Raw genomic sequence first — 20,873 nt, 5'->3', positions numbered from 1 at the left:
CTGCTGAAGGGTCCAAAGAGCATAATTTGGAAACAACTTCAACTGCTGAGGGAGATAAAACGTTAGAAACAGGAGTTGCCAATGGTCCTTTATTTGAACAAATTGGAGAGAGCTCGCCTGCTGGTTTTGCTCATGAATCTCTTTTAGAGACTGCTGTTGGTACTGAACAAGATGGTCCTCCTACAGCTCTTGATAATGAGAAACTGTCTAGCTTCTCTGAAGGGGTTCCTGTCGAAGAATTCAAAGGAGACGATGGAGAGAGCTTGGGGGAGCATAGTCTGAAAACACCTTCGAGTACTGGAGTTGATAAAACCTTAGAAACAGCAGTTTTTAAGGGTCCTTTATTGGAACAAAATGGAGAGGACTTGCCTCCTGGCCTTGCTCAGGAGAGTCTTTCAGAGACTGCTGTTGTTACCGAACAAATTGGGCCTTCTGAAAATTCCGAAAGCTTGACCTCTTCTTCGATTTGCAGCTATGTAGCTCTTGAAAGTGGTCAAAGCTTGCCTACTAAGGATGTGACATCAGAGATTGATACTGGAGAGTCGAATCAAGAAAGCATCGAAAACCCGGATGATTCTTGTCCTGTTGAGACTCAGAATTGTCCTGTTATGAATGATGCCGAGTCAAAGTGTGCTGCTAATGGTGTGATTTCCAATCCCGAGTCCTGCGGTGCTTCCAATGGAGGTGAAGAGAAAGCATCTGCTGATGCCATAGATGTAGAATCTGCTATCTCAAACACGAGCCTTGAATGTGGGGACAATCAGCATATGTCTAATACTTCCATTGAACTAGAGTCGGAAGTTGATAATGCACTCAATGACAAGGACAGTGGAATTGCAGCAGATGGTGACCTTGATTTTGAACATGTAGGAAAAGAATTGAAATCAACTTGTCAAGAAGCTGAGTGTTTTGAAGGGAAACAGACGGATGAAACGCCAAAATCGGTCCAAGAAAATTTAGGAGGACAGAATGTGGATATTGATGGAAATCAGAAGGACGAAGAAGCCTCAACAACTCTCCCGGATAATACTTTGGAAGGACAGAATGCGGCAGTTGAAGGGGGAAAAAGGCTATTATATTTGATTAAGATTCCGAGATTTGATGACGGAAATTTAAGAGAACAGATTGAACATACCAAGGTACAAGTTGAAGAGAGGACTAAAAGCCGGGAGGCTATTTATGCCGAAGTTCAGAAGCAAAGGGTAAGAATCTATGCAAATGATCCCCTAGCACATCTGGATTGAAGGTTTTTTCCTGTTCTTTTACTAAACATTATGAAATCTTCTTATTTGATCAGGTCATTCATAAGGAGTGTTCTGACAAGGTTCAGGCTTGCTTAACGGAGGAGAAAGCTGCTCGAGACTCGTTTAAGTCAACAAGGCAGCGCTTAGATTCCGTTCAATCTGTGATAGACAAAGTAAAGAATGCACAATCAGTTGGGGATATTCAGGAAAAGGTATAGTTTTCTTTCACTATTTTTCTGAGAGATTAATGATACTGCTAGATTTATCTCTGTGGTTTCAAAATTGATGTATTTTTTATTGTGTATGTCTTCTTTAAATTGTTGCTCATGTACAGATACGCAGTATGAAAAACAGAATAGAACATGAAACCCTGCCTTTGAAGGAAGAAAAGCACATAATTCGTGAAATCGAACAGTTACAGCAACAATGCAAACATATCTCTTCTAACGTGGGTAAGCAGGGTGAAGTTCTACAGGCCTTGGACCAGAAAGACCAGATTGAAGAGCACTCGAAGGTACATAGTTTTACTTTCTATTTTCTTTCTACTTGTGTAACTAATGCGTGAGGCATATTCAATAAACAAGAAAAATATGGAATTTGAAGATGGTTGAGGAGCTGAAAATTTTCTGATTTTCCATCCTTACAGGTTTTGAGGAAAGAGTTGGATTCACAAAGAGAAAAACTCACCAAAGCTGAGGAAGTTACACAAACTGCTAAGAAGAAATCTAAGGTTGAAAACGAGAAGCTGAATGAATTGGTATACCAGTTTAGAGATGCAAATGATGTTCGTCAAGAGGCATATGCACATTTACAGAGTTTGAAGAAACAACAATATGAAAGGGTACGTTGCTTTTTATATTTGCTCAACTTTTTCTCCTCCTAATTTTTGCTTTTCCAGATTCCTTCGAAAATGTTTGAGTATGTGAAAGCAATAGCGGTGGGGATTGAGGATTCATGCCTTTGCTATTTTTGTGGTTTTGTCAGTTATCATATTTTAAATGAAAGAGCTTTTCATTCTTCAGTTATCACATGATTTTACGGTTTACCTGTGGAGTGGGTGGGTTGTGATTTTGAAATAACTGACCCCTTTTTTCGTGTAATTTCCAGAACAAGCATTTTTGGAGGTATAAGGACGCTTTAAGTGCAGCCCAGAAGTTAGCGTTGAGTGGAGATAAGGAACAACTGCAACATCTTTGCAATGATCAGGTGTGTTCGTAGAATTTGATATGTTATTAGTATTTATTATTAGTCAACTCAAGCGTATTAACTAAACAACTATAATCAATTATTTAGCTGGAGACAGTTATGGAACTCTGGAACAGAAATGATGATTTCCGGAGAGAGTACATGATCTACAACACAAGGAGTACACTTAGGCGGCTGAGAACATTGGATGGTCGATCGCTTGGCCCTGATGAGGCGCCACCTGTTATACCTGATGCTATTGTTATAAATAACAGAGCGACCAAGGACAACTCGGTGTCATTAACCAAAATTCCCGAACAAGAAAAGCAATACGTGCCCGCAAAAGATGAGAAACTAGATGATGCTAAATCCGGTGCCAAGGTTGTGGAGAGAGAGAACCAAACGGCTAAAACCAAGAAGCCTGCAAAACTTGCGTCTTTGTCGGGGACTAGGCCTGTAACTATTTCTGGTGAGGATGAAAGGAAAGAGGAGGCGAGAGAAGAAGAGAAAGAAGAAGAAGAAGAAGAAGAAGAGCAGCCTAGACGGAGCAAGGAGGAAGAGGAGCTGGCCAGGAAGGCAGAGGAATTGAGAAAAGAAGAGGAAGCAGCTAAGTTGAAGGAGCAGCGCAAGCTGGAGGAGAGGGCCAAAGCTAAGGAAGCAATGGAGAGGAAGAAACGAATTGCTGAGAAGGCCCAGACCAGGGCTGCAATTAAAGCACAGAAGGAAGCTGAAGAGAAAGAGAAGGTAAATTTCACAACTAGACTAGGCTTCTGAGTAGTTAAGTATTTTACTACTTCTAGTGAGCAATGAGCACTGCGATCTAAAACAGGATTTTTACTTCTATTTCATGAATCATAAGTAATTATAGTATTTTATATTTATATGTGTGGGTGTGTCAAAGCTTTTTTGTTGCTTGATGTATAATTTTTCTTTTATTTTGACATGGTCCAGGAGAGGGAAAAGAGGGCTAGGAAGAAGGAAAAAAAGAAAGCAAACGGAATAGAGACTAGAAATGAGGATGGAATAGAATGTGCTCCGACTCCAAGCTCAGAAATTCCTAGTAATGGAGCTCAGCCAGAGTCTGAGAAACCTGCGACAGTAATGAAGAGGCCTCAGAAAGCACAGCAGTTTACAAAGCAGAGCAGAACAAGATCCGTGGCAATGCCACCGCCGCTCCGAAACAGGGGCAAGACAAGGATGCAGCCATGGATGTGGGTGACTCTTGCAGTCGCCATTGTTTTGGCCTTGTTCTTTTGTTGGCCCAGCTTCATGCAATGGTTCGGTTTCTGAATTCTGATTACATCTGATAAAACACAGTTTGGTGGGACATTCCCATAGAGAGATACATATATATCATATAACATATTCATCATATACACGATAATATTATACTATTATAATATATAGATGCTAATTCTTTGGTGCGTCTTTCTCAGGATTTGTTTTCCTCTAGCTTGCATTCGGTTACCATAAAAGCAATTCTTTTTCTTTCATTTCTTTGAACTGCAGCGAGTTATATAAATGATTGAGTTATTTTTATTGTTTTTGTTGTTATTCACGTTTTTCTTATATGAAGTTTAAAGTGAGAAGCAAGAAATTCCATTTTTGTTGCTAATAAACAAATTTTATTTTGGTAGTTAGGATTGGATTGGGTAATGTTGTAGAAAGCGATATGAGAGACCGAATTGGATTGGTTTTGGCCCTTGCGAAATGAAAGGCATATAATAAAGGCTACTACTACACTTTGTTGGGAACACTTCTTTTCTTTCGTTTCATAATTGATATCATTATGAAAATTTTTATCATCGTCGTCGTTATAAGTATATGTATGTTCAGACTTTGTAGGTTCTGTAGAACTAAGATTATTATTTTGCTCTAATATTTTTACTCAACAGCATTATAAATACATTTATATTGACTGTAAATTCTGTAGAATTGAAAAATTATAATGTTGCTCTAATATTTTTACTCCTAATGTAAGAAGTGAACTTAAGAGTAAGGAATTTGGCAAGATGTTTAAGGTAATTCACGTGGTTTAGAACGCATGGATAATGATTGCCGTCTTCTGCATATCTTTTAAGTATTCAGCAAAAAAGAAATCATCTTCAAGGGAAGAAAACTCTTGCAAAGAGCTTAATTTGGCTACAAAAATTCCAGACCTTTTCCCTGTACACTAACCTACTTACACTAGCAAACCAGTCTGTTTTTTCCAATGTCCAAACCAACCAACAGATTCTGATTTTATACGCTCTAAAATTTCAAGGTGCGCTAAATTCTTGGCCTAATTAGTTTGGGCCTTTGGAAGAATACTAAGTTCAATGATTTTAGAGTTTATTTAAAAAAAAAAATGAAAATCAGAAAATTTACTCTTATAAGTCTAAATTTTTATTTTTTATTCTTATTAATATTCTTTTATTAGTATAATTATTCGATTAAAAATAAAAAATAAAAATATTGAGATTACTCTTAAAATTCAATATAAAATAAGTATTGCATTGTCTCAGGAATAGAAGGGTAAGAGAATTAAAAGCAAAAACTCGATAGCCTTTTTAAAAACAGGGCGTCCGTCGACAGTTGAAGGCGTCCTTGTGGTTGGGCTGATGAGCCTTTTCAGTATCGGGCTCTACTATTAGTAGCACGCGGAACACGTGCAGTAGCCAGGTTAAAAGCTAGACACCCCCACCAGCCCCACCCCCACTTTTGTTTTTTGTTTTTTGTTTTGCTTTTTTCCTAAAAATCTCAAGAATTTGTCTTGGGATGTGATGTTATCAAACTTATCATGTTTCCGTACATACTAGAGAGAGATAGAGAGAGAGAGGGGTGCACAATGCACGTGGGTTGAGACTTGACACTGAATCGAGTCGTACACCATCGGTTTGGTCCACTCGTCTCCACTCAAGTCCGTTCACTTTATTAATTTGAGTTTATAATTTAAATTAAAATATAATTTTATATAAGAGTTTTTTATTGTAATAAAAAAGTTAGATGTGACTATTTCTGAGAACTTTTTACTATAATAAAACTTAAATTTTAAACTCGAATCGACAAAATAAACGAGACCTTAGTCTACTTGTACCATTCAAATAGCAACCATGGAATCTTTTCTTCTTTCTTCCATATACATATGCAGGCTTAATTTGGTATTATCTTCCCTTTAAAATCAGTTTTTATTTATAACAGAAGTTAATTTTAGTGTTTAATAAATCTTTTTAAAAATATTTTTTTAAATTTTTTTGAAGAATCTATAGTTAAAATCAGAAATAATTTATATTGTGCACGAATCAATATAGTACAATTAATAAAACTTTCATAATATTCATAATACCCCTATTCAAATTTAAAATTTACATACTTTTCAATCTAAAATTCAAACTCGTAATATAATATAATATAATATAATATAATATAATATTATAACAAATAATATCATAATTATATAATAATAGTTTATTATTATATTAAATATAATAATAAATATATATTATATTGTAATTATATATATTATAGTATAGTATAATATAATATAATCGTAATTTTAACTATCTACAGCAATTTAACTTCATAATTTATCAAACGTTATTACATTGATTTTGGAACCATCACAGATACTATAATTATAGGTTACCAAACACTCAGCTGCTTTTTGTTACAGTTGCTTCTTCCTTCAACACAACTAAAAGTAATTTTTTCAAAATCTACAGCACTACCAAACTAAGTCGTAGTGCCTCTCCATTTTTAGACGAAAATAAGAAAAAAAAAAGAGGAAAATACTTTTGTAATTTATTACTTTAGAAATTAAAGTTTTGAAATTTGTATGAAATAAATTAAAATGACAATATTATGTGTTAAAATATTAAATTTTAATGATTTTATACTTGGTGCTAATATATACCGTATGTGATGCTTTTTTGTAAGTGTATATTGAATGTGTTAAATATAGCATTGTATTAGGGAATGGTTCTATGAAAAAGATATTAATTTAACTCGTTCAGTTCACCAATTTAAATTTTTAATTCGAACTGAGATGTGACTTTATGATAATTTTTAATAATAACAGAAACATTATATGTAACTTTGGGTCAGTTTAAAGTTGTTGTACCTTTAAAATAATTATTGCGCTTTTAATAGAATCACTACTTTTACTTAAAATAAAAGCAGAAACATAAGTTAAATCTAAAAGCTATGCATTCTAACTTCTTAAAATAACTTAAAAAGTGTATTAATTTGTGTGCAATTTACTTTTATATACTTTTACTAAATACTATAATTGCATCGTTTATTGTATAAAGTGTTTTTAAGAGTTTTAAAAGTAATCTTAAACATATTTTTTTATAAGAACTTTTAATTATAATAAAATTATAATTAAAAATTCGAATCCTCAACAATTTTTCACACATCCAAACGTCTAAACCGCTTTTTGCATCCTCCAACGGAGCAATTATACCTCCAATTTCTATTCACATTTTTAGCCACATCTACATCAATGTACCTTTTTTTTCATAGGAATTTATTTATTTATGCGCCGTTTAATTATGAATGCATAAAATGTATCAAATTTTGGCTATTTATTTTCATATATTTGCACAAACAATTCATAATCATATAACCTTATGAAGGATATCAAATTAGTTGTTTTACATTGTCCTATCAGTGAGATATAGATAGTGAATCCAAACCTTACATCCTAAAAACTGAAATAAAAAAGGGCCATCTCATTTAACACATTATCAGGTTATTTATGGATTGGGTTTTACAAATTAGGGGTTGGTTTATAAACCAACCAACAAAACATTTGAATTGGAAAAGCTTCAATCCCTTACCAATCTAAAAGCCATCCAACCCAATCCAAACTATAAGTGTCGAAATTTATGAATTAAGACTATGTTTTCACCTCTAATATAGGACTCTTGAAAAAAACATATTATCGTTATAAAATTATAAATTAAATAAACACATCATAACATAAAACAATTCAATAAAATCTAATTTATTACAACCAAATTGAATTTTGGACTGCTAAATTGTAATGCTCATCATAATTTATAGGGTGGTTCTACTCGCACATCTTCTTTTACTCTCCACACCCCATTCTAAACACACACCCCACATAATTTTAAAATGGTTAAATTTTACTTTCTACATACTCCTATTATTCTAAAATTGCCCCAAACTATTTTCATAGGATTATTAATTCTTGATCATTTCAATTTTCTTTTCACACCCACTATTTATTTCAATTTTCTATTTTAGCATTATTTTTCTATTTTTTAGTTGAAGCTGTAGGCATGATGCCTTTTTTTTTTAAAGGAAGAAATTTTATTAAAATATTTGTTTAGAAAACATAAAAGATACTCCAAAATATAAAATAGATAGTAATATGATTCAAGAAATAAAAATAAATAAAAAATAAGGCAACAAAGTTATTATATTATTGAGGTATGATTAAAAATTTTAAAATACAAAATGTACAATAAAATATCATTATTTTATACTAAAATTTAGTTGTCTAATTAATTATATTATAATCGGCTTTTTTTGTCATTTTACATTAGAGTTTTTTTTTTCTAATAAGAAATTACAATAAAAAATGGTGTGTGGAGAGTAAAGAGATGTGTGTGAATAGAACCTAACAATGTTAAATAATTATTTCCTTTTTAGGGAAAGGATACATGATCAATTTTTAAGATATTTTTTGAGCTTTCTATGATAAGATAGTATTGCATGTTTTTAAACATTAGTGTGTATGTTTCGAAACATTAGCGTGCAAAACTAACCGACATATCTAACTATTCAAAAGTCCTACCAGTAAGATATTTCTTTTACAACCTATCATGACGTTATTATATTTATATTCGCTAAATAATTTTAGCATTTAACATTGGTGAATTGACAAATTCGTCTTTGCCATGACTTTGATTTACATACAACCAACAAATAAAAATTACCCAGTTTATAATATTTTTATGTATAGGTATGTGGTCCTTTGCTTAAATCAGATTCCAAAGGGAAACCCTATGAACTCCAACTTGGCTCCTTATTTTTATAATACTCTTTTTCATTTTTATTTTTCATTGCGTAATTGGCAATCCAAGTACAGCACAGCCATAAGCTATTCAACGAGCAAAAAGAAGGAAAAAAAAAAAAAAGGAAGGACAGTACAACTATTTACAGCTTGCGGCCTCACACAATCACATTCCAAACTACAGTAGTACATGACTCTGACGTTGTTTCATTCTAGGGCCTGTCTTCTACGTCTGATTTTTATGTAAAAATTTTTAATTAAAATAAAAAAAATTAGATATAATTTTTTATAAAATTTGTTAATTATAATAAAATTAAAATTAAAAATTTAAATCAATAAAATAAATTAGGCCATAAATTACGAGAAGAACACATTAAAAGATATCAGAGCGCATAAAATATCGTTAGTTTTATATTTTATTTTAGTTTGTGATGATTTTATAATACTATTACGCATATAGTTAAAATTTAGCAAAACAAAAACAAAAAATAATTGGGCTGGGCATCTTCGATTTCTATAGTTTATGTTTTGATCGGGTTGAATAGGAATTGGAGGGTTTGGCAGAAATGGAAATGGGAATCTAATAATTGTAATCCAATGGAATGATAGAATAGGAATAGGAGGAAAGGAGGGAGTGGAGGAGAGAAAGATGCAAATGACAAATGCCAAATGGGAAATGGGAAATTGGCAAATTGGAAAATGCAATGTACTTGAAAGACAGCTGGTTCCCACTCCCACACACTAGTAGTACCGTTGCTGTCCGGACAAGAAGAGAAGTCCCACATGAACATCAACATGATCATCAACAATTACTTCTAACATCAACCAGATCATCAACAATTACTTCTAACATCAACCTGATCATCCCATTGCCATTGGCGGATTTTTTTTTTCCTTTTCTTATTTTTTGTTTTTGTTTTAATTCTGTTTATTATGTTTTTATTATTTATTTATTTTTTTATAATATCAACATGATCATCCATTGCCAATGGCTGCCATGAGAATGCGGGAGTGTGAAAATATGAAAAGGATGCCTAATAGTAAAATGCCTAATGGTAATAGGGGGGGCATTTACGTGACGCCCACGACACCAAACCACGCGGTTTCATTTCGATGTTTTTTTTTTTTTTTTTTCCCCCTCTCTCTACTTGTTCTTATTCTAGGAAGCAAGCAACTAATGGACCTTTTTATTTTCATTAAATTAATTAAGAAAGAAAGATAACCATTAGACACCAAGAAAATAAATGGAGTTAGAAAAAGCACCAAATCTTTGACGGACTTAACCCTGACTTTGCGACCTTTGGGGCCTGGGACCACTTTCATCGTCCATTTCCAACCACTCCTTACCATTTCTCTCCATACACTTTTTTTTTCCTTCTTTGTTTGTTTCTTTCTTTCAATTCTCACTATTTTGCTACATTTTCATTATAATAACTTTGCATGGGAGGATTACACATCTAGATAGTGCATAATCCTCAACCGCCTTATGTGAATTTGAGGTTAGCATTTTCAATCCACCATTGTTATTACTTTTTTCTTTGTGATTTGTGCCACAACTATTTATTTTTTCATTTAAAAATCTCAAGCCCCTTCAAATATGTGTACACACACACATATATATACAGCCTTACTCTTATCTAGTCATAACCTATTTATTTTCGAAAGAAAATTTGTTTTATATTAAGAGGGCAAAACTACCGATACAAAAGGAGAAATTAACGTCACTTAACAAAAGAAAAAAGAAAAAGTGTTCAATTTCTCCCCACTTCACTGTCTACGTTTCTTAATTAGGTGGTCATTTTCTGCCCATGCAAATATTAATGGGATGTTTATTTTAGTTTAGTTTATAAATTTAGAATCATAATTAATAATCATTTTTAATTTACGTGTGTTTTTTACGAGAGAAAATACTGTAGCGAATTACGAACTATGATCCGAATAAAAAAAAAAGACATTAACGCCATCAAAATGGATAGAAAATGATACGACGGTCACAATACAATGCTCACGCCAATGCTCAAACATTAGTATTTGATAATGTATATAATTAATTAATTAAAAGTACAAAAAAAATGTTAATTTTAGTAGTCGAGACTCGAGCGCCAGAGGGCAAAGTTGTGGTTAAGCCTTGTGGAGTTTTCTTTCCGCATTTGTTATTATTGTTGTTGATGTTTTCAGCTGCCAATTTTGTTTCCTCATCTTTTTCTTAAATGGGCTTTACGTAAAGTGCACAATAATCTCTATTTTCTTCTCTCTCTCTGTTTTTTTTTTTTTGTAATGACCACTTAAAAAAGTGAAATTGTTTACAATCTAATATATTTTCTTAACTGTAACTAGACGCAACGAAATATTATAAAAGTTCTGTAATAAAACAAAAAAATATATATATGTTTGCGGTTCTTTACGCTAAATGTCATAAATTTACTAGTATGCTTTCCAATATATGACATTGTGAACTATATGTTACTTTCTTAACTGTAACTAGATTTATCAATTGTATTTTAGCAGTTCTGTAATATTTACTAGTGCTATAAAATAGGTCAAAAAAAAAAATACAAGGATAAAAAAGTGAGGAAACACTTTTTTATATTTCTGTTTCTCATTTAGAAAAAAAGAAAAAGAAACCGAAAAATAATTTTCAGTCTGCAAAACAATATTAAGACAAAATCGACAAACCCTTTTCACTTTTATCATCTTCCATTGTAAATATTCCAAAAACAATTCCAACATTTTCTTTTTCAAGCAAAAAAAGAAAAAGTACTCCAAAAGATCTTCTGCAAAAAAGAGAAGAATGAAATTAAAATTAAAAAGAAAAACGAAAAAAAAAAAAAGAGGATTAAAAATGAGGAAAGGTCTTGGATTCTTCGATGGGTGTATGGTACGGTCCACTCCCCATTAAAACCCCAGCGTTGCTTCAATTTACGGTTTTTGCCCCAACTCCCTCTAAGACACACACAGAGAGCAGACAAAGAAAGTTTGTTACGAGAAAAAGAAAAAGGAAAAAAAAAAAGAAAATAGAGAGAGAGAGAGAAATAATAAAAGGAAAAAAAAAGAAGAAGAAGTTCTGCGGAAGACTTGAGCAGATTTTCTCCCTGTGTTTACACGTTGAATTACGATCCTTTTTCTCTGCGGTTAGATCGGAGTTGGAGGAGACAGATTTTCCGATCGGAGTAATAGATTTCTGATTTTTGAGGGAGGTTGAGAAGAAGATTTCTGTGTGGATGGAGTTTGGATTTTTTTAGGGAAAGTTATGGAGCTGATTTTTCTCCTCTCGGTAGGCGATTCAGTTAAGAATCAGGTATGCATATGTAGAAATTTACGCTCGATTTTTGAAATTGATTGCTCCGGAAACTTCAATCCATGATGGAGAAAAGAATTGCCGAATTTGCTTTGACTTTGAGGTAGAATAGTCGAGAAAATTTTCAGGAATTGAAAAGTCTGATTGACTGGGTGTTCTTGTGTGAAAGAAAGAATCGATTTTTTTTTTTGTTTCTGTTTTTGGGGAAGGAGATGGAAGAGGTGGGCGCCCAAGTCGCCGCTCCGATATTCATCCACCAAACCCTCACCAGTCGGTATCGCGACGCGCCGCCGGTGATGACGGCGGCGAAGAAGCGGGATCTCCCTTATCATCCGACCCCCAATTTTCAGCAAAATTGGAACCCTAAGCTCTGGGACTGGGACGCCGTCAGATTCGTCGCCAAACCCCTCGATTCTGACGAGAAGAAGAGACAGGAACAAGCTCCGGTCGCCGCCGGACACGAAGACGACGAGAGGCTCCGGTTGAATCTCGGCTGCGGCTTGATCTCTGCGGCGCGTTCGGAGGAACCGGCCGTCGTCTCCAGGCCGACGAAAAGAGTCCGGTCCGGTTCTCCCGGGAACAGCACGTATCCGATGTGCCAGGTGGACAACTGCAAGGAAGATCTGTCGAACGCCAAGGACTATCACCGCCGACACAAGGTGTGTGAGCTCCATAGTAAGTCCACTAAAGCTCTTGTTGCCCAGCAGATGCAGAGGTTCTGTCAGCAGTGCAGCAGGTGATTCTTTCCCTGATGAAATTTTTTTTGCTAGTAATTCTTGATCTATTATGAGTTTGTGTTTAAATTTGCTGATTATTCAAGTAAGTAAAAGCCTCGCTGTTGATTTAGGCTGTGTTTAGTAAGGGGTAAAGGAAGAAAGGTATAGTATTTAGGGGAGGAAAACAAAGAGGATTGGGAGGATTTTTCACTTTTTGCTCAGATTTTTTCATCTAGTTTTTCCAGCTTTAGTCATAGAGATTTTCAATCTTTAACCGAATATATTTCCTCCTCTAATTCCTCTTTCCAAATAACTATCCGCCCCTTCCATGTTAATTCCTACTTCTACTCTTCCCTCCTACCAAATGAGGCCCCTTAGGTTGATTATTTGCTCTTTTCGGAAATGACAGGTTGCATCATCTTTATCTCTCTCTGCTCCCCGTGGTTACTAATCATGTCTTCGTTGCGTACTGCAGGTTTCATCCCCTTTCTGAGTTTGACGAAGGCAAGAGAAGTTGTAGAAGAAGACTTGCTGGGCACAACCGACGAAGGAGGAAAACCCAACCAGAGGACGTTGCCTCCCGGCTAATTCTCCCTGGTGACCGAGATAATAGAAGCAACGGGCATATAGATATCTTTAACTTATTGGCTGCTGTCGCTCGTGCACAAGGTAAATGATTATTATATTCTGGCGCTGATGTATGATTATGTTCCAAATCATGGAATACTAAATTTAGTGTATTCAATTATTCAAAAAAAAAAAAAAATAGTGTTGATTCGAACTCTAAACCTCAACGTTTAGAGTTGAGGGGGTGGATACAATTTTTCTCCAATGCCCACGTTGGAAGTGGGCGTGGATTTACTGCTGAGCTATATCCGTAGTTACTAAATTTAGTGTTCACATATTTAATGCTCCAAAAATGTTGTGCTAAATTTGTTTGCCATGACTATAATAGGGAAAAACGAGGAGAAAAATATTAGTTGCTCTCAGCTACCGGACAAAGAGCAGCTCCTTCAGATTCTTAGTAAGATAAACTCTTTACCTTTGCCTGTGGACCTTGCTGCAAAGTTGCATGATCTGGCAAGTTTGAATAGGAAAATTTCAGAACAAACATCGTCGGATCATCACGAAAAATTGAATGGAAGAACATCTCAGTCTACAATGGACTTACTTGCTGTCCTTTCAGCTACTCTAGCACCATCTGCGCCTGATTCTCTTGCAGTTTTATCTCAAAGGAGCAGCTACAGCAGCGACAGCGGAAAAACTAAGATGAACTGCAATGACCAGGCCAGTGGTCCCATTTTGCAGAAGCAATCACCACAAGAATTTCCTTCAGTTGGAGGAGATAGAAGTAGCACCAGCTACCAGTCACCTATGGAGGATTCGGATTGCCAGGTTCAAGAAACGAGAGTTAACTTGCCATTACAACTCTTTAGCTCGTCACCGGAGAACGACAGCCCACCGAAACTGGCATCTAGTAGGAAGTATTTCTCTTCTGATAGCAGTAATCCCATTGAAGAGAGATCTCCTTCCTCTTCTCCTGTGGTGCAAAAGCTGTTTCCAATGCAGACCATGGCAGAAACTGTCAAGTCTGAGAAGATATCAGCAGGCAGAGAGGTTAATGTTCACGTTGACTCTAGCAGGATTCATGGTTGTAACATGCCCTTTGACCTATTCGGAGGGTCAAATAAAGGAAACGATGCTGGTTCCACTCTAAGTGTTCCCCATCACGCTGGGTACACTTCTTCCGGGTCAGATCATTCACCTTCTAGCCTGAATTCAGATGTGCAGGTGGTGTTTCCAGTACATATTATTACTGTTAATATTATCATGTGTTCACTCACGAACATTTCTATGTATTTACTGCTAAGTCACTATATTGGTAAATGAATACACTTTATTGAATGGAGCTAATGTCATGGTTGTCCTTAACAGGATCGCACTGGAAGAATAATGTTTAAACTGTTCAATAAGGATCCAAGTCATTTACCTGGGACGTTGAGGACACAGGTGTGGAGTTTATTGTTTATTTTGGGCTTTGGCTAGCTGCTGTTATTTTCTCGCATCTTCCTTACTAAGATGATATATTGCAACGCTCAACTCTTTTTCTGAAAATGTTTCCTTTCCCAGATTTTCAATTGGCTTTCGAACAGTCCGTCAGAGATGGAGAGCTACATACGGCCTGGTTGTGTCATTATATCAGTTTATGTCTCGATGCCATCTTCTGCATGGGAACAAGTGAGTAGATTTTGCAACTCTTTGATCTCAGTTCTGTAGTTAGTTAACTTCCGATCACTTGGAACGGGTCTCTGATTTTAATTATTTATTATTATTTTTACATTTTTGCAGCTTCAAGATAACCTGCTTCAGCATCTCAATTCTTTGGTACAGAGTTCAGCTTCTGATTTCTGGAGAAGTGGAAGGTTTTTGGTTCATACAGGCAGGCAAATAGCATCCCATAAAGATGGTAAGCACGAATCTTAAAGGGTGGCTTGTAGTTTTATTATTGATTAATACATCAGAAATAGGTTGTGTTTCAATGGATCATTCATCATGCAAGTGCGGACATGATTAGCTTCTTGATGTTTGTTTCTGTGAAATGAATGTTCAGGGAAGGTTAGAATATCCAAATCATGGAGTACATGGAGTTCCCCAGAGTTGATCTCTGTTTCCCCTTTGGCAATTGTGGGTGGGCAGGAAACTACCCTTATATTGAAGGGAAGAAATCTCAGTAATCTTGGCACCAAGTAAGTACAATACTTTTGGGGCATGTTTACTTTGCATCAAAGGGAAAATTCAGTTTTCGGCTTACTTCCCAGGCATGTTTACTTTGCATCAAAGGGAAAGGGAAAGAGAAAGTGAGGAGTGATTCCCTTTCCCATCTAATAATGTGTTTACTTACAAAATTAGTAATGGAGAGTTAGTGGGCCCCACACAATATAGGGAATGAGAAAAGGAAATGTTAATCCTTGCACCCCCTTAAGTATTGATTCCTTGTCAAAGGGAATGAATGCTAAATTTACTTAATCTACCCTTAAAGAATTACTATACAAGGCATAATTATAAAATTGTGTAAAATGACATTTTAGTGATTACATTCATAACATTGCTATTCCTATTTTTAGTAAACATAAGAAAGAGTATGAGATTGTTTCCCATTACACCATCAAATAGTCAAGTAAACACTTCACTTTCCTTTCCAATCCCATTACGTTTCCCATTACATTCTTTTACCGTTTGGTAAATGTGTCCTTGGTGCAGTTTTGCATTGTTATTATCTGTGACAATTTCCTGACTCATCAGTTCACAACCTTTCAGGATCCATTGCACCTACATGGGTGGTTACACAACAAAGGAGGTTACAGGATCAACTTCTCATGGCACCATGTATGAGGAGATAAACTTGTGTGGTTTTAAAATTCATGATGCATCTCCTGGTGTTCTCGGTCGCTGTTTCATCGAGGTAGCAGTCAAATAATTGTGTATTGCCCTTAGTTTGCTTTTTTGTAAAATCTAAAAATACAGTTCCCTATTTTTTCGTAGTTAGACCTTTGTTGCTATTATAAACAGGTGGAAAATGGTTTGAAGGGCAATAGCTTTCCAGTGATAGTAGCTGATGCTTCTATTTGTCAAGAATTGAGAATCCTTGAGTCCGTGTTCGATGGGAAGGCAAAAGTTAGTGAGGTGATTGCAGAAGACCAAAATGCCGATGAAGGCCGGCCGAGGTCGAAGGAGGAAGTTCTTCTTTTCTTGAATGAACTTGGATGGCTGTTCCAACGTAAAAGGGCCTCTTCCATTCCCGATGGTCCTGATTATTCCCTTGGCCGTTTCAAGTTTTTGCTCACGTTTTCTGTTGACAAAAACTGTTCTGCTTTGATCAAAACGCTTCTGGATATGCTGATAGAAAGAAATTTAGATGGGAATGAACTATCAGGGGATGCAGTGGAGATGCTTTCTGAGATTCAGCTCTTGCACCGGGCGGTAAAAAGGAGGTGCAGGAAGATGGTTGACTTACTTATCAATTACTCGGTGATTGGCTCTAATTTTGTCTCTAAGAAGTATATTTTTCCACCAAATCATGCCGGACCTGGCTGCATTACACCTCTGCATTTGGCTGCTTGTATGTCGGCTTCAGACGATTTGATTGATGCTTTAACAAACGACCCACAGGAGGTAGCTTCTGTTCAACTTTTAACAGTTTTCCACAACAGCATAAATATACCGCATTGTGTTTTCAAATTTTATCTAATATTTTGTTTGGTTCCCTTCTGTAGATTGGATTTAATTCTTGGAATTCCCTTCTGGATGCTAATGGGCAGTCTCCATATGCTTATGCTTTGATGACAAATAACCAGTCTTATAACATGCTGGTGGCTCGGAAACTTGCTGAAAAGATAAGTGGTCAAATTACTGTGACAATTGGAAATGGGATGAGTACTGAATTTAAACAAAGCAGGAAGTCTTGCGCCAAGTGTGCCGTTGCTGCAACAAGACACTACAAGAGGGTCCCCGGTGCTCAAGGTCTGCTGCAGCGTCCATATGTTCATTCGATGCTTGCGATTGCTGCTGTCTGTGTTTGCGTTTGCCTGTTTTTGCGAGGCCTTCCAGACATTGGCTCTGTTGCTCCCTTCAAGTGGGAGAACTTGGATTACGGCACGATTTAATCTTTAATATGTTATGGGTTATGAAAGAACTTGGGCTGGCTCACAAGAGTGCAGGCCAGGTATAAGTTCTCTGTCAATGCTCCATTGCTCTGGAAGGTTTAGAGGAAATGGTTTTACGTGGGACCCAGCATATAGTTGGGAGTTGCATTGGCTGTGGCATCGGCATCGGCATCGACCTACCTGAGAGATTGAGTATGACGCTAGTCAGGCGGCTCGAGATTGTTGTTACAGCCTAATATTTGGTATCTTGATTTTGGCCCTTGAGGTCGTTTTCCTCTGGAAGCAAATAGGTGATTATTTCTTTTGGTCGTTTTTTTTCGCCCTTTGGAGTGTATACTTATACTGTATGTGAATGAGAGATCCGGGTCAAAATTCATTTTATCGGAAGCGTCGAAGCTTGAAGTGAAAAATCGAAAATTTGGGAACCACAATATGAAGGAAGAGGAAGGCCGAGGAGCATGAAAAATTCCACTGTTATTAAAGGTTTTGACTAATTTATTTGCATTTTTACCCTGTTTTTTCTCCCCCCGCCAGCTTTTACACCTTTATTCTTCCTTACAGTTTATGGATATAGAAAAGCCCCCAAGTTACTTTGTGTATTGATTTCGTCACTGTAAGGTTGATCCGGAGATCAATCACAAAAGTGACACTGTTGTACAACTGAATAGAGAGATATTTTTGTTTCAGGTATATTAAGAGGACGCGTGTATTCTTATATCTTCCGACCTCTTAGTGTATTTTCCCCATTTTGTCTCCATCCGACTTATTTGATTATTTTAAAATTCAATTAACTCGATAGATTTCCTGTATTCTTTTGGAGGCCTGCTCTTTATGTATCTTGGTACTCTTTTTTTCCTTTATCTATGATTGACTTTTTCATCGTCTCCAATCAATTTCCTCTCTGTTTTTTTTTTTTTTTTTTCTCTTGCTGAAAGCATCAATTTCTTTGACCCATCTGGAAATAAGTGTGGAATTAAAAAGGGCTCATCATAGAGCTATTAATCACTTCTGGAGATTAATATGCTTCATATAGCTTCAATTTCAGGCCAAACAGAGAGCTTTGCAAAGCTACATATTTCTTGTCAAATATATCTGCAATACACATGAAACAACACGACTAGTATAACAAGCTCACAAAGTCGGAATAAATTGACGAGTTTTCTTGTCGCTTCAAATTCACGCGTTCTTCACTTGCAATCTCGATATCCTTGAAGATATTTGAATATATCCAGAGGCTCATGCATCAACTATACTATACGTGACACCCTAAATTTAAACATAGTCGATCAGGTTACATAGAGCAGTGATTTGTACAACCCAGAAATATATGAATAAAGCCGGATCAATATATCTGGTCCTTTTAGTAGAAATATCAAAAGCGCATCTGCATAACAATAACAAAAATACGATGATATTGATAATTGATAAAGATGATTTAATAATTATTATTGTTGTTATTAATTTCCTGATCTTCTGGCAGCGTTGGACCTTCCCTTGGCAGCATCCTGAACAATGACTTGTCCAACACCTTCAGCCAGACCCTCAATCAGCCCTCCAATGAAGTCAATCATCACCTGATCAGGAAATTTAATTAAGACTAACCAATGAAAATAAGGTTTAAAGAAATTAGGAATACATGGATCGATCGGTATCTATGAAAATATCAGTAGTTTTTTTTTTTTGTTTTTTGTTTTTTTGCCGTTGATCTTGCCTGAGAGGCGAGGCGAGCAGCAGTGCCGAGCATATTGTTGGGTTTTTCTATAGGCTTGATGCCGTTTTCACGGAGACCATTGATGAAGTCTTTGGCACAAACTGCGTGGATGTGGTAACCGCAGTAAGTGCAGTGGTAAACCCTGCCTGACGACCTCTTTCTATTGCATTCTCCGCAGTGCACGTCGTTGTTATGCTGATCCGCTGGTTGCAGCCTCAGCGTGTGGGCATGCGCCAACAATAAACTCATTTCTGTTTTAAGCATCGCACAACATGGATGCATTTGGAAGCTGCATGCGCTGCATCTGTATGCATACCCTTTGCAAGGCTTGTTGCACACGTCGCACTTTGATTGGCCCTTCACTGCATTCATATATAATTGTCAGTCATAATTTTATATATAATTGATAAACATAAGAGGAAAAAGGAATATTTCAGCATGAATCGACATAAAAATAAAAATGAAAGAAACAGGAAAACAAAAGACAGTATATTCTTTTTAATAAACGACATAAAACAAAGCAAATTTGTGATGCAGTTTCGGCCTGATCATCATCATCATAAAGTCCGTGATTTAAATCAGTCTAAAAAAAGGAGAGAAAAAAATTAGGATCCATCTATCGAAAGTTAGGAAGCAGTACAGGAGAAACACGAGTTTTTTGCTCAGATTGAATAGAAGTATATATAATTTTTTAACTGAATTATTTTTACAGATGAAAATTTGAAACTTAAAATCTCAATGAAGGCAGCATGCCGCTTAGATAAAATATGCGTAGTTCTGCCCATGATCATCACCCTCGTTAAAGCCGTGATTTAATGAGATTGAGAAAAGAAAAATTAGGATTAATGCATTATTATGATATATATTCATGAAGATTGAAAAGTGGCGACGATAAATTGCAGGTTTAGCATAGCGGTAACAATTGTGCCTCCAATTATGTTACCAGTTATAATAAATTAAAAGAGAAGAAGTAAATGATGATAAACAACCTGGTTTAGAAAAGAGGATGAGCTGGTGTTGGTAGTGGAGGGGATGGGCCTTAAGAGTAGGGGGAGCAGAGGCACAGAAGTCATGAAGCTGAAAATCGCATTGCTGGCACACGAACCTCTTCCCTGATCCGTACTCCTTGCAGCCGGCACAGGTGAAGAGGTCCGGCAGCTTCACCAGCGACAACGGGTGCCGAGGGTGGCCGAAGTGGAGCATCTCCTCGCCGAATATCAGCTGGGGAGACGTCGGAAACTCCACCACCGCAGGCTTTTTCGGAGCTTGGATATTAGTAGTAGCAGTTCTTGCAGGCAACTGATTATTATAATCCATTGTAGGGGACTTTGTTAGCTGAAAGGTTCGGCTCTTTTTTATGGTATTGGCCTTGTAATTGCTACCTTTCATGTTGTGATCTGCTCTTAATTTCTCTCTCCCTTTGGTTTGTGCAAATTCCCTAGAAAGGAGGGCACCATATTTATGCTCAAAAAATCCTTTACTATTTGGAGATGACAGTTCCAATTAAGTCTTTCTTTTCAAAAAGGATCTAGTGTCCATGCATGCATGTCACATGGATATAATTATTTTTTCATGCTCTGATCTTCTGACGTGCAACAAATAGAATTTGAATTAATTACAATATTATCTTCTCTGCATAGTATATATGTATGTATGTATATGCATATATTTGATTATGCTGTATTGTGTTATATATGGTGACATGAGTGGTGTTATTTAATTAATATGTTCGTTTGGAAGGCAACACGAAGAAGCATAGACGTGTATAATTTGATGAGGGGGGAAAAAAAAAAAAAAAAAAAAAAAAAGAGAGGAAGGATCAGGGCCCAGAAACAGTGTAGATTCGGGAAATTTAAGTTGGTGGACAGTGGATGAAGGGAAAAAAAGGGGGTTAAGATACCATGAAGGCACCAAAAGTCAAGGTTTTTCTTTTTAGCTGCTACTTTAATCAATCAAATTAATATTCAAAATATTGGGCAATTGCATGTGAGATAAGTAAGGTGTCTTGTTTTTCCACACATCTACTGCCACTC

The 20,873-nt window shown here is 36.0% G+C and overlaps 4 protein-coding genes across 4 annotated transcripts in view; 3 read left to right on the top strand and 1 right to left on the bottom strand.

Annotated features, from left to right (window-relative positions):
* LOC112091243 (acidic repeat-containing protein-like) overlaps positions 1-487 on the top strand; it is a 2,031-nt gene extending 1,544 nt beyond the window's left edge. Inside the window, exons 3-4 of the mRNA XM_024164333.1 lie at positions 51-407; positions 473-487. Coding sequence (XP_024020101.1) covers positions 51-407; positions 473-487 — 372 coding nt within the window. The remainder of the gene's footprint in view (positions 1-50; positions 408-472) is intronic.
* On the top strand, positions 7-4,178 carry LOC21407511 (proton pump-interactor 1). The gene is made up of 7 exons (XM_024164324.1): positions 7-1,202; positions 1,298-1,456; positions 1,579-1,758; positions 1,891-2,085; positions 2,352-2,450; positions 2,538-3,173; positions 3,381-4,178. Exons 1-7 carry the CDS (start codon positions 609-611, stop codon positions 3,717-3,719), a joined length of 2,202 nt encoding a protein of 733 aa, XP_024020092.1. The 5' UTR covers positions 7-608; the 3' UTR covers positions 3,720-4,178.
* A 7,194-nt stretch (positions 4,179-11,372) lies between these two features.
* Positions 11,373-17,927, top strand: LOC21407510 (squamosa promoter-binding-like protein 14). Its single transcript, XM_010096191.2, has 10 exons — positions 11,373-12,485; positions 12,941-13,134; positions 13,421-14,256; positions 14,401-14,475; positions 14,596-14,703; positions 14,815-14,932; positions 15,077-15,212; positions 15,784-15,928; positions 16,036-16,638; positions 16,740-17,927. The coding sequence occupies exons 1-10, from the start codon at positions 11,962-11,964 to the stop codon at positions 17,127-17,129; spliced, it is 3,129 nt and encodes a 1,042-aa protein (XP_010094493.1). The 5' UTR covers positions 11,373-11,961; the 3' UTR covers positions 17,130-17,927.
* A 175-nt stretch (positions 17,928-18,102) lies between these two features.
* LOC21407509 (diacylglycerol kinase theta) lies at positions 18,103-20,363 on the bottom strand. The gene is made up of 3 exons (XM_024164358.1): positions 19,830-20,363; positions 18,841-19,202; positions 18,103-18,703 (listed from the first exon to the last, which is right to left on the bottom strand). Exons 1-3 carry the CDS (start codon positions 20,227-20,229, stop codon positions 18,587-18,589), a joined length of 879 nt encoding a protein of 292 aa, XP_024020126.1. The 5' UTR covers positions 20,230-20,363; the 3' UTR covers positions 18,103-18,586.
* Between the last annotated feature and the right edge of the window lie 510 nt (positions 20,364-20,873).

This window comes from Morus notabilis, unplaced genomic scaffold, assembly GCF_000414095.1.
Source record: "Morus notabilis unplaced genomic scaffold, ASM41409v2 Scaffold314, whole genome shotgun sequence".
Lineage (NCBI taxonomy): Eukaryota > Viridiplantae > Streptophyta > Magnoliopsida > Rosales > Moraceae > Morus > Morus notabilis.
This window is presented reverse-complemented; position numbering and strand designations above follow the sequence as displayed.

Bases quoted from the DNA above. Each gene is read 5' to 3' on its own strand.
- LOC21407509 (XM_024164358.1), bottom strand. From the start codon at position 20,229: ATGAAAGGTAGCAATTACAAGGCCAATACCATAAAAAAGAGCCGAACC. The intron at 19,203-19,829 runs GTTGTTTATCAT...ATATGAATGCAG, and splicing joins CATCCTCTTTTCTAAACCAG to TGAAGGGCCAATCAAAGTGC. The intron at 18,704-18,840 runs GCAAGATCAACG...TTTCCTGATCAG, and splicing joins CTGCTCGCCTCGCCTCTCAG to GTGATGATTGACTTCATTGG.
- LOC21407511 (XM_024164324.1), top strand. From the start codon at position 609: ATGAATGATGCCGAGTCAAAGTGTGCTGCTAATGGTGTGATTTCCAAT. The intron at 1,203-1,297 runs GTAAGAATCTAT...TTATTTGATCAG, and splicing joins CCGAAGTTCAGAAGCAAAGG to GTCATTCATAAGGAGTGTTC. The intron at 1,759-1,890 runs GTACATAGTTTT...CCATCCTTACAG, and splicing joins AGATTGAAGAGCACTCGAAG to GTTTTGAGGAAAGAGTTGGA.
- LOC21407510 (XM_010096191.2), top strand. From the start codon at position 11,962: ATGGAAGAGGTGGGCGCCCAAGTCGCCGCTCCGATATTCATCCACCAA. The intron at 13,135-13,420 runs GTAAATGATTAT...TGACTATAATAG, and splicing joins TGCTGTCGCTCGTGCACAAG to GGAAAAACGAGGAGAAAAAT. The intron at 15,213-15,783 runs GTAAGTACAATA...ACAACCTTTCAG, and splicing joins CTCAGTAATCTTGGCACCAA to GATCCATTGCACCTACATGG.